At 40.3% G+C, this 13,826-nt stretch overlaps 1 protein-coding gene across 1 annotated transcript in view; it reads left to right on the top strand.

The window, feature by feature from the left end:
• The first annotated feature begins 210 nt into the window (after nucleotides 1-210).
• LOC107559802 (C-Maf-inducing protein-like) overlaps nucleotides 211-13,826 on the top strand; it is a 38,823-nt gene continuing 25,207 nt past the window's right edge. The window contains exon 1 of the mRNA XM_016243770.1: nucleotides 211-1,042. Coding sequence (XP_016099256.1) covers nucleotides 617-1,042 — 426 coding nt within the window. The 5' untranslated portion in view covers nucleotides 211-616. The remainder of the gene's footprint in view (nucleotides 1,043-13,826) is intronic.

A 13,826-nucleotide genomic window follows, 5' to 3' on the forward strand; every position in this document is an offset into this window, starting at 1 on the left:
TAGTTGCTAGTGTGAAATTTAAAAGGTATACCATCATAATTCGACTGCATCCAATAAATCAAAAAACAAGTATTTGCAATGTAAAATCGATACTATAAATGCTAAAGCGGTTTGCCATATGCTCTCTTTCTTTTCACCGTTTTGCTCGAGAGACGGGAAGTGCGCGCTCCCTATCAAACAGAGACGCGCATCCGTTCGCCTCCCCATTGACGTCACTCCGGTATCACATGACCGAGCCGGGACCAATCCACACGCAGCCCTACCGAAGCACTCGGTTCCTCCACCGAGATAGGGAGGAAAAAAGACAGAAAAGGGAACCATGACTCCGAGCATCTGAAGAACAAATACAATTGAACGCAGCGTAGATCTTGTACCTGGTTATTGTTTCATATTCGGAGCAGGAAGACTGGAATAATATGCCGTGGCGAGAGACGGCATGGTTACCATAATGGCTCGAACATATTGAATAGCCCTCGACGCTCAAAGGAAAGACATTATACTTCATTGAACCTTCCTCATCTTGACGGGCTTATTTAATGGCTTCAATCCTCGCCGACCCTTGTCTTATCCGTAGCTCTGTTGAGGTCGAGTCAGGGTGGATCGCGTGAACCTCTATATGCCAAACACTGGAACGCCATTATTCGGCCTCGAAATCAAAAGACAGCCACCTGATCTGATTCAACGCCGTCGAGTTTCGCTGAGGGGAATCATGGATTTTAACGGGAGCGGCGGGGGAAATGAGCTGCACAACAATCAGTTTTATCCGTCCGAAGAGAGTAAGCCTCTGCTGGGGGAAATGTCCGCGCAGCCGCCGCCGCCGCCGGAGGGGAATAATAATCACAAAGCGGGGCCCTGCAGCAAGAGGAGCCTTCTACACAGCAGCAGCGGCATGAGATACAAACTGCTCCAGGAGGGGGACATCCAGGTGTGCGTGGTCAAGTACCCGCGGACCTTCCTCAGTAAGCTCCTCACCTCCAAGTTTTTACGGAGGTGGGAGCCGCACCACCTCACCTTGACGGACAGCAGCCTGGTGTCTGCCACGGTAAGAGCCGCTCTGCATCATTGTGTGCTCAATATTCAGTATCTAATCTGTTCATTATGTACAAAGTAGGGAGCGCAACAAATGTTGTACACGTAATGGCAATTTAGACAGCGAAAGCAAAAATACATCGCTTATTGAGTACACTTCAGTACAACAGCACAGAACATTAATTCAAATCAAATAAATACGCTGATATTAAAATCCTGAATAATTCGAATGGGTTTGATGGACTGTTTGGCGGCCCTATACATTTAGAAATGGAAGAACTCTTGAAAAGAAAAGGAAGGAATGACATTTATCCGGAACCAATATAATTCTGTCTTACTTTCCAGCAGCATCCCAAAAACAACATGGTTTCGAAAAGGTAGATCATTTAGGGAAAATTTGACTCAAGGAAATGAAACCCATCGTCGAAAAATGCATCATATTGAGCGGATGTATTTCGAAATAGGGCTGAAAAAACACACCGTGACGTCATAATAATAACAACCTAACAGCTTCCTCTGTTATTTCCCGTTTTCCGAGTTTATGTATTATAATTTGTCATTTGATATGGTCATCTATGAAATTAGGGCCTATTTCATTTTGGGGGAAAAAGTAAATATTTTAAAGAAAAGACCGTGTTTAAGGGTAAAGAAACTGCATTGCACCACCTCAAGCTAAATCTCAAAATTTTAGTATAGACCTTATATATTGATAAAGCTGTTGGGGTTAAACAGTTCATTTAGCCATACAAGGTCACTATAGTGTGTTTTAGAAAGAGAATTTAATCCTGATATTTCTATAGATGCAGAGTTTTCCATAATCTGTTGTGTAGTGTACAAAGTCATTTTAAAGGGTTAGTTCACCCAAAAATTAAAAATCTGTCATTAATTACATGGTCAAGGTCCAGAAAAGTACCAAGATGATTGACAAAGTAGTCCGTGTGACATCAACTATATCAAATGACTTCAACTGTAAAGTTACGAAGCTACGAGAATACTTTTTTGGGCAAAGAAAACAAAAAGAATGACTTTATTCCACATTTTCGTCTCTACTGCGTCACTTGTGGATGCCTGTTCACGACAGTATCATGACGCGAGCGTGTGATGGCGCTGACCCAGATCCCCAGTGCAATGACGTTGTCACGCCGGATCTGGGTCAGCGCCGGCGCCGCCACATGCTGGCATCATGATACTGTCGTACATTTTGGTACTTTTCTGGACCTTGAATGTGGTAGTTACCTTGCTGTCAATAGGGCCTTTCGCACCGCGGGAACCTTTTCAATAGGCCCTTTCGCACCGCTTTAGTTCCAGAACTAAATGTACAGTACTAAAGTGCTGGGACGATTTTGCGCGAAATATTTCCCAGTACCATTTAAAGGGTTGCATTCGCACCGACAGTGTGTACTAGGAAGTGATGTAAGCCGGTCGACAGCGACGTCATTTGTGCGCGGTGTTCAACAACGAAAACAAATAAAAACAACATTAACAACAGGAGGATGGAGGATGCTGTTTTTGTTGTGTGTCGCGGGTTTCACAATAATGGACATGGAAAGTCGACGTATACGTAAAGCAATTGAAATAACGAAAAGGAGGACTAAGAATCTCCAAAGACAACTGGCAGTGCTACATTTGCTACAAGTGCCTGCACTTCAGCGTCCGTCCATCTATCGCTGTTCTCCATACTTGCGAAATAAGTTGACACAATGTTTACAGTGTTTACACAGCGTTTTAAATCATGGCGGGTGAGGGCGTTTCCGTACGCGTTTGGCCAATCAATGTACCGGAACTGGGTGCCATTTTAGTACCGGACTGCCTTTTTCAAGAACCAAATTAGCTCCTACTCCGGAGCAGGGTCTAACCAGCACAACTGGTACTAATCGTGACGCAAGAAGACATTGATTGGCCAAACGCGTACGAAAACGCCCTCACCCGCCATGATTTAAAACGCTGTGTAAACATACTGTAAACATTGTGTCAACTTATTTCTCAAGTATGGAGAACAGCGATAGATGGACAGATGCTGAAGTGCAGGCACTTGTAGCAAATACCTGTTGTCGTTGGAGATTCTTATTCCTCCTTTCCGTTCTTTCAATCGCTTTACGTATACGTCGACTTTCCATGTCCATTATTGTGAAACCCGCAAGACACAACAAAAACACAGCTCAGATCACAGCGTCCTCCATCCTCCTGTTGTTAATGTTGTTCTTTGTTTCTGTTGTTGAACGCCGTACACAAATGACTGTCGACCGGCTTACGTCACTTCTTAGTACACACTGTCGGTGCGAATGCAACCCTTTAAATTGTACTGGGAAATAGTTCGCACAAAATCGTCCCAGTACTTTAGTACTGTACATTTAGTTCTGGAACTAAAGCGGTGCGAAAGGCCCTTACGGGAGGGTCAGAGAGCCCTCAGATTCCATCAAAAATATCTTAAATTGTGTTCCAAAGATGAACAAAGGTCTTACGGGTTTGAAACAACACGAGGGTGAGTAATTAATGACAGAATTTTCATTTTTGGGTGAACTAACCCTTTAAGAGATGAGTTCACACAATAACAGGAAGATGACGTTTGCTTATTTCGGAAATGTAGCATAATTTTAAGATAGGATAGTTTTGAGGATTATGTGGTTGATGCATAACTTTTGGACGCTTAAAATGCTTTTAATAAAGTAGCCTATGTCAAACAAAATCTCAAAATATTCAAAGAGAGAAAGTGCTAACATTTATTTCCATTTCAATCTAAAAGTGTGTGTTTGCTAATATCAAGGAGAAGGTGTTGGCTATAAAAACAAACATTGAAAGCTGGTGTCAGCTATTCTTTGTTAAAGCCACTGTTGACATATGTTCATGAGGTACACAAAAGCACTCTACCATGGAATTACCCTGATGTAAATATCTGTATCATTTTAATAATGCATTATTTAACTAATGAGTTGTCATTTCCAAATACCAAAGATTAGGGCTGCACGATAAATCGAAATGGAATCGAGATCGCGATTCGACAGAAGCTGCGATTGTCATGCGTATCTTTCAGTGAAGCAGGGTTCTGTGATCAGCAGTAAATCTCCATCCAAAGGCCAGAGGGCGCTCTCGCGCTGAAACTCCAAATACGCCTCGCAGAAGAAACCCAGAAAATGCCTATCGCTGCAGCTGAATAAACCGAAGATTCAACTGATTTCATTGATTCAGCGTGACTAATAAACACACGCCTATGGCAATATACGGTTTATCTGAGTTCTTCTTATTATAATTTTCATTAAAATAAAGTATATTTATAATGCAATGCCTTTATCACTGCTTAAATACTATGAAATATGTTGTGTGCTTTATTCTGTGTAAGAAGCCACATCATCTCATAGAAGGATTTATTTCAAACACTCGACTGACGTTATGAAGTGAGTTTGGAGTAAAAATATGTTATTAAATGTGGTATTTTCACATGCTTTCAGATGGAGCAGCATTTACTTCACAGAACCGTAGTTCACTGAGAAGCTATGCAAACAGCTGTCATTATCGCAAATGATTTCAGATTAGTTTTTTTTGTTTTTTTGCGTAACTTGTCAATGAACTACGGCTATGTGTAGTAAATTCTGCTCAATCTGAAAGCACGTGATGATGATGATTTCCTGCTGATTACAGAACCGGCTTTTTTAACAAAATGCGCATGGCAATCGCATTCGATTAATCGTGCAGCCCTACCATCGAGTCCAGCGTATTGGAAAATGAATCATAAATAAAAGTAATTCAGATGTTCACAGGGGGTTTTCAACCAGTAAAAACCCAGGGACCCCCACCCAGACTCAGCCAATGACTTTCATTAGGAATATTAACTTTAGTACATTTTTCATGGACCTCTGATTGAAAACCCTAGAATTAGAATGAAGTTTTTTTCCCCCCCCTATGTAACTATGTTGAAGGGTTTGGACCTACGTTCTGTATGCAGTGTCATGAAGGTGAATTTAGGTCAGCAGAGTTATTAAAATAATATATGAGTGCTTTGCAGGTGCAAAAGATACAGTTAGATGTGTCAGAATTGAATTGTTGTCAGTGGAGATGATGTTTTAGTTTAATTGAGTATCGAATCACATTTTGTCCACGTGTCCTATTTTCTTGTTGTTTTCCTCGCTGATGTTTACTCTCTTCTCTGCAAATTTTAAGCCTCATCTGATGCTCAGATATTCAAAAACATCACTGCATACATCTTAATTGCTGCTCAAGAGGCTTATCTATGGAAAAGTAGTGTCACGGTCACAATGGATTCACCCACCTGGGAGATTTCTGGGAATCCACTCAATGGCGCTTATTTTTAAAAAGCGAAAACACGAAACTGCACAGGCAGTGACCTGTTATTCGTGGATGTTTGGTTTGCATGTGGAGAGGACAGTCATATTTTACCCTCTGCCTGTTTCAGATGAGTAAATCGTATCTCTGATGTGCCGATGGAGTCTTGTAGAGAGTCTCTCCATTCAGGACATCCTCACAGGATGCCATCGTCAAATGGCTGATTAAATTAAAGGTTTCAATTTCACAGCTATATTTCATCGTTTTGATATGATCGAATTAGCCGTTGACTTCTTCCTGAAATAAATGCTTCAGAATGAATTAGATTGCTTGTTTAACAATGATCTGACTGTCGGATCAAGCTCAGCCGCTGACACTGAGAGGCCCTCGGGATTTTGGAGGCTAGCTGAGATTAACCCAAGCCAAACACAGACCGTATGTTTATGTTTGCAACTATATGCGGTCGTTTTGCAGAGGTTTATGTCGTTTGGAAGTGTTTACAGAATAACAAATAAAAAGTTAGGATACTTTTAGTACTGTCACTCAGTATTGGTTTTCTCCTACAGTTGCAAGGCCTCTAATAGATGTTTAGCTAGTGACCCGTGTGCAATTGACCGTATCTAATGGGGGTAGTTGTCTGTGGCTAATGGTCTCTTTTGGCAAAGACTAGCCTGTTTGTGATTCTACTGTGCATCGAAGCATTGTGCTTCAGAAAGAGGTCTGTATTGTTGATGATAAGCATATCAATTGTTCGATTTGGATGGTTTGGTTTCCTCACCTGGTGTTTTTCCCAGCACAAACCTTGCTAGGGTGTCATTTGGGTTGAAATGACATTATCTCGCTCGCATGTTCTTAAAATATTTGACCTCGTTTGCTTTGTAGATATAGCATATGACGCCTGTCCGATGATAAATGCCACCTTTTCCCTGAAGATTCCAGCTTTTTTTTTCCTCCACGATTTTCTTAAGAACATGTGTGCTAAGTGAAGACAAAACATTTGGCATTTTGATAGCACATTTTTGATAAGTGTAGTCAGCTCTGTGGAAAATGATCTCACTAGAAGATATGAAAGATGTGAGTCACCCTCGTCTCTAAGCTTTCGGAGTCTAAATCATATTTGCGTAAGAGCAAGCCATTATAAATACTTCCTGTCACTCTTTCATTAAAAAGACATCAAAAGCCCTACCTCTAAAGGCGCATACATGCCGATGCCCTCAAACGCACCATTTTGTTTGTGTTGCAGACTATAGTTGCTGTTCAAGTCAGGTCCTGTTAATTAGATGAAGTACCAGATGAGACCAAAGCCCGTATAGATCATAACATGTCCTCTGTATAAACGATGCACAGAAAGGTGAGAGCTGCACGACTGTTTTTAGGTGGCATGTTTTGCTGTTTCATGATCGGGTTAGATGCTAAACACCTGGGTACATATAAAATGATATTCTGGTTGTGAGCTTGAGGGCATGTTGACAAACGCAACTTTGTACAGTACAGTTCACGTCTGAAGAGTCATCGCATTTATAGCAACGCTGATGACTGAAGCTGAACAAGTCTGGTTATGATGAGTTCAGCTAAATATGACCAGGTCAGGGGGAAAAAAACAGGTTACACGTAACAAACCATTTTAACGGTACTGTTGGGCTTTCTGCTGTAAACAAACAGGGCTATGGTGATGACTGGGCAGATAAACTATTGTGGTTCCCTGAGATCCCCTCGGCTACCATCCAAATATGCTCTGTAATTGAGATGTAGGAGCTGGCTTTGTTTTTGTAGCACAGAAAAGCCATTAGGAGGACATTTTCAAACACGGGCAGGGTTTCAGATTAATTGTTTTGCATGTACTGGGTTGTTTGTGTCTTGATATTGTAGCGATTTTTCATTATTGTTGCTGTAAGCTCGAATGAATGGATGCAACTGGTTGATATTGCATTTCATAGAGTTGACTTAAAACCAATTGTTAAATGGAATGCATATTCATCCGGAACATGCAGTGGAGCCATGTTGATGAAATATTTTGGAGACATTTTCATTTGAGAGTGCCAGATGTAATGTATAGGGCTTTGTCTGGGGCCGTCCACATGATCAGCTTCGGGGCAGTTTAAAGGCATCTTGGAATGGGATTCCCAACATTTTTGACTCTAACTAACTCTAGATAACAATGCTGCATTGGTTTAGTGAATACTTGAACAACTCTAAAAAGTTTGCTTAATGTACACTATCATTCATAAGTAAATAAATAAGTGTGTGTGTATGAGGGGCCGTACAAGCCATAATTCATTCTGGCACTGTCACACACTTACATTCTCCTTTCACATACATATATTTTTGCTTTCACACACTTACATTCTCCTTTCACATTAGGGTTGGGCTGATAGACGATGCCATCGTCCATCGCCGATGGCTGACAGCCATCACGATGTTAAGCTGACATTGTGATTCCCCCCCACCCCACCCGCTCTCCTGCAATACGCCGCATACCAGTTCCGTATTCGGAAAGGAAATTAAGTGTACTACGGAAACCCTAAAGGGAATAAATAGCCTACGAGATGGGAGGATTAAAAAATAAATTTAAATACTTTTTCTCACAATTATATCGTTGGGTAACTATAGGCGAGTGTATATAAATTGCGGGCATCAGTGAGCCGCTATTGAAACTAGAGCCCGACCCATATATCGTTTAGCTGATATTATCGGCCGATACGAGCCTGTTGGCGATATATATCGGTATCGGTGAATATGCCGCCGATATGAATTTTTTTTTACAGAACATATAACGCAGATAAAATGCTTGAAATAGTGTAATTGCTTAGTTTGTCCAGCAGAGTGCGCTTCATTGTTTGCTACTGGCGACCTGGATGAAATGCTTTAAAGCTTAAGTCTATGAAAAACCACTGAAACTCTGAACGGCCATAATGGCACTGTGGATCCGCACCAAATTTGAGGGATCCCTTCAGCTCGAGGAACCTTCTCGAATGAGAATCAAGTGTACGTCTCAAGGCCCTCTTTCGAATGAGACCACCCCGACGTCGATAGCCCCCGGGGTTCGAGAGTTACGGGCGGTTAAATTGACGGTCCGGCGCCGACCAATCTAGCAATCCCGGGGGGCTACCGACGCGTGGAGGGTGGCGTTCGAGAGGGCTCCTCGAGCTGAAGGGATACCTCGCATTTGGTGGAGATCCGCCGGCGCGTTCGCGAGATAGTGACACCAGCCAAACACTTTCCCTTCAGTAAGGAGGTCTCTTGTTCAGGCAGCAGCATTCAAGTGTTGACTTATTCGACCGTAAGTGCCCTACGAAGTGGACTTCACATGAAATTCCGGCATGATTCCAGTTCCAAGGGAACGTACACGTTACATTCAAAGGGCATTAAAGTAGGGCTGTGCGATTTGGGGGAAAATATCAAATTGCTATTTTTTTTTTTTGACAGATATTGCGATTGCGATTTGATTTGCGAGTCAAGCTTCAGCTCAATATTGCCAATAATGTGCAGCACAGTATGGGTATCATTACCCTGCTGAAAAACACAATAGAAACTATCACAGAAATTCTTAGTTTCCATTAAACCATTAAAAAATTTCTTTTTGTTTTGGGCATTATTCAAATAGGAATTACTGTTGTTTTATTGGTTGCCATCTGCCAGATTACATCCCACCAATTATCATTCATAAGTAAATAAATAAGTGTGTGTGTATGAGGGGCCGTACAAGCCATAATTCATTCTGGCACTGTCACACACTTACATTCTCCTTTCACATACATATATTTTTGCTTTCACACACTTACATTCTCCTTTCACATTAGGGTTGGGCTGATAGACGATGCCATCGTCCATCACCGATGGCTGACAGCCATCACGATGTTAAGCTGACATTGTGATTCCCCCCCACCCCACCCACTCTCCTGCAATACGCCGCATACCAGTTCCGTATTCGGAAAGGAAATTAAGTGTACTACGGAAACCCTAAAGGGAATAAATAGCCTACGAGATGGGAGGATTAAAAAATAAATTTAAATACTTTTTCTCACAATTATATCGTTGGGTAACTATAGGCGAGTGTATATAAATTGCGGGCATCAGTGAGCCGCTATTGAAACTAGAGCCCGACCCATATATCGTTTAGCTGATATTATCGGCCGATACGAGCCTGTTGCCGATATATATCGGTATCGGCGAATATGCCGCCGATATGAATTTTTTTTTTACAGAACATATAACGCAGATAAAATTCTTGAAATAGTGTAATTGCTTAGTTTGTCCAGCAGAGTGCGCTTCATTGTTTGCTACTGGCGACCTGGATGAAATGCTTTAAAGCTTAAGTCTATGAAAAACCACTGAAACTCTGAACGGCCATAATGGCACTGTGGATCCGCACCAAATTTGAGGGATCCCTTCAGCTCGAGGAACCTTCTCGAATGAGAATCAAGTGTACGTCTCAAGGCCCTCTTTCGAATGAGACCACCCCGACGTCGATAGCCCCCGGGGTTCGAGAGTTACGGGCGGTTAAATTGACGGTCCGGCGCCGACCAATCTAGCAATCCCGGGGGGCTACCGACGCGTGGAGGGTGGCGTTCGAGAGGGCTCCTCGAGCTGAAGGGATACCTCGCATTTGGTGGAGATCCGCCGGCGCGTTCGCGAGATAGTGACACCAGCCAAACACTTTCCCTTCAGTAAGGAGGTCTCTTGTTCAGGCAGCAGCATTCAAGTGTTGACTTATTCGACCGTAAGTGCCCTACGAAGTGGACTTCACATGAAATTCCGGCATGATTCCAGTTCCAAGGGAACGTACACGTTACATTCAAAGGGCATTAAAGTAGGGCTGTGCGATTTGGGGGAAAATATCAAATTGCTATTTTTTTTTTTACAGATATTGCGATTTGATTTGCGATTTTAAAATAGCAAAGTCAAGCTTCAGCTCAATATTGCCAATAATGTGCAGCACAGTATGGGTATCATTACCCTGCTGAAAAACACAATAGAAACTATCACAGAAATTCTTAGTTTCCATTAAACCATTAAAAAATTTCTTTTTGTTTTGGGCATTATTCAAATAGGAATTACTGTTGTTTTATTGGTTGCCATCTGCCAGATTACATCCCACCAATAGAATCCATCAAACAGACACCATTATAGTTTACATTAAAACCAATACAATTCACATTATAACCCTGAAATCCATTACATTTTTATTGTGATTTGGGAGGGGTTCTATTGTTTTTTTTTTCAGCAGGCAAGATTATAATGGTATAACTACTTTTACAGAATTAACTTAATTACTGAATTTCACAGAAAATATTTGTTTATTTTTTATAAATAAAGAACTGTATTTCTTAAGTCAATTGTTAAAGTATTACTTTTGTTACATAGGCTGATTTATTCCTTTTAAGTATTTGGGATTTTAAGAGCAAGTGGAAAATGTGCTGAATGTTTCATTTCATCCAAGTGAAATATTTATTTACAGAGGTAAATTGTCTCACTTCTCACTTCTCTAGTAAGTTTCGTCTGTGTGTGAAGACGGTAGCGCAAATCCATGAATGAATGTCCCAAAGTGAAATAAACTTAAACGGAATAAAGTTGAATGGAATTGAATTGAATTAAAGTTTAATAAACTTCAACTTTACTGTTCAGTGAACTGATGTCAGACTCATTTTGAATAAAGTTTATTGTTAAATGCCCTGCCTCCATCATTACATATCTTTGTCACGTCATTATAAGTGTTTGATCACCACATTTGAGTGATCTTTGCAAAAAATGTGTTTGTATATATATTCTGTTTATGTATATACTGTATTCTATATATAGTACCAGTCAAATGTTTGGACACACGAATGGGAAAGTGCCCAAACTTTTGACTGGTACTGTACTTTTTTTACTCCCAAATATCATTATCGGTATCGGCCCCAAAAAAACCCATATTGGTCGGGCTCTAATTGAAACCGCTTTCGATTGCGCACTCTCATTTTACTTTCACTTTCACTTTTGAGATTCACGATCACAAGGACTCTATACTATGGAGCGGCAGTACTTACCACACATTTGACAAGATTAGATGTTTGTCATTGCTGCTCAGGATCTGCAAATCATTCGCCATCATCCTATCAGACATTTCTCCTTACTCTGTGTATGTAGTAAGGCAACTTTCATGTACTGTGATGCAACAGGCTACCGCTAGCAAGCAGCTAACCTTTTAGTGGCTCCGTAAAACGCGTTATTTGTTTCACGCTTCGGGCACATGCCTAACCCCCCCAATGTCATCGTCCATCACGATGTTTCACTGCAGACATCGTCCGATGCCAATTTGGTAGACATCACCCAACCCTATACATTTCTACTGTCACACACTTACATTCTCCATTCACATACATACATTTCTACTCTCTCTCACACATACATTCTCCTTTCACATACATACATTTCTACCTTTTTTGGTATCCATTACTTCCTGTTTAAACAGGAAGTCACTCTCAGACCAGGAAATACATGTGCAAGACTTGCTCAGCTCTTCCTCACAATTTTACAATGATACTATTCAAAGTCATCCTGTATTCTTTTCAAGTACATATTTTAAGTTTTTAATTTTAAAATATCATTATGTAACCTACGTGTTCTACAGATCTGTGTACAAGTGTTATGATACTGATTTTGATCATATTTAGTGGTCGATAATGTTTTTTTGACAGCCGATGCCGATATCTTGGAAAGCAGGGTGGCGGATGGCCGATATGAAGCCGATATAATTGTATTTATTTTAATTTATTTAAATATAGAAATTTGAAATCATTTGAAAATTGATTAAAAAATAAATGTTAAATAAACATACTTATACTTTGTCATCTGAAGTATTTTTCACAAATAAATAAATATTTAATAAAAATATAATTAAAAGGAAGTAAATACTGTAACCAACAGGGCACTCAGTATTCTGGGAAGTTTGTGTGCATTAATCATATTTTTTCAAATAAAGCCAAGGTACATTAATTTTACATACAGCACACAGTGAAAATGACATGAATATGGCAGTGGGCAAATTCATAAAGCGCAGCATAATTTGAAATCACGAGTTTAAAGTTTGTCGATTGCGCATCTCCAGTGAAGCTGAACTCTCTGTTAACCGTTCTATCTGATAATTAGATAGACTTCTATCCGTATTTAGACAGAACTGTTTACAACAACAGCGAACAAGAGGGAGAATGTGAGCACTGTGTGCTCAGGCACTGCCGTTCTCAGCGCCGTCAAAATAAAAGTCCCACCTCGAATGCATCGGCCAAACAGGAAAACTTATCGGCCATTGAAAAATGGCAAATATCAGCCGATATATCGGCATTGGAGATATATCGGTCGACCACTAATCATATTGACAGGGCTCAACGCTAAGGAAATTTTCTACTGGCCGTTTTGGCCAGTGGTTTCAATTTTTTACTTGCCCTGGCAAAATTTTCACAGGCCTTGCCACAATCAATCAATCAATCAATAAATAAGACTTATTGTTTTCATTGTTGATTGTAACATTGTATTGTAATAAATGATAACCATTTTGCAGAATTGCAGAAAATAGTTCAAAGATAAAACTGAAATGAACCATGCTTTTTCAGGTTTTTCAGGTAGGTCTAACTCTATTCCACTTAAGGATGCACTGATCAGGATTTTTCGTGACCGATTCCAATTGACGATTTTTTTTTTTTACAATCAAATGAGCCGATTCCCATACTCGTTGCCAAACAAACAATAAAACAAAAACATCAGACTGGTTGAATGAATATTTTATTATTACTCTTTATTATTATTAGTGTTTTATTACCTTAATTATATGTATGTCTGTGCTATGTCTGTAGGCCACTTTCTGTACTGGAATCTCCTGACACCAAGACAAATTCCTTTTGTGTGTGTAAACACACTTTGCAATAAAGCTCTTTCTGATTCTGATGAAAATGCAAATTCAATCTCTGACAGCAGGTGGCGCTTATAGTACAGTAGCAATATAGCGTTTCCTGGGTTATTGCTGTGTGCAGCGCTGCTGCGCTTATTAACACTCCTTTAATATGTATTTAATGAAGGTAAGAGGAAAAAGAAAATGCCATCGAAACTTTTCTGAAGACAGTCAGTTCTCCTCAGAAATACTATATATATGTATGTGAAAGGAGAATGTATGTGTGTGTGAGAGTAGAAATTAGGGCTGCACGATTAATCGGATGCGATTGTCATGCGCATTTTGATAGTAAAGCCGGTTCTGTAATTAGCAGGAAATCATCATCACGTGCTTTCAGATGGAGCAGAATTTACTACACAGAGCCGTAGTTCACTGACAAGCTATGCAAAAAAAATCGCAGAAGATTTTATTTCGCGATTATGAAATCGAAGAAATCGTTTGCGATAATGACAGCTGTTTGCGTAGCTTCTCAGTGAACTACGGCTCTGTGAAGTAAATGCTGCTCCATCTGAAAGCATGTGAAAATACCACATTTAATAACATATTTTTAATCCAAACTCACTTAATAACGTCAGTCGAGTGTTTGAAATAAATC

This window comes from Sinocyclocheilus grahami, unplaced genomic scaffold, assembly GCF_001515645.1.
Source record: "Sinocyclocheilus grahami isolate Dianchi unplaced genomic scaffold, SAMN03320097.WGS_v1.1 scaffold700.1, whole genome shotgun sequence".
In the NCBI taxonomy this organism is placed as follows: Eukaryota; Metazoa; Chordata; class Actinopteri; order Cypriniformes; family Cyprinidae; genus Sinocyclocheilus; species Sinocyclocheilus grahami.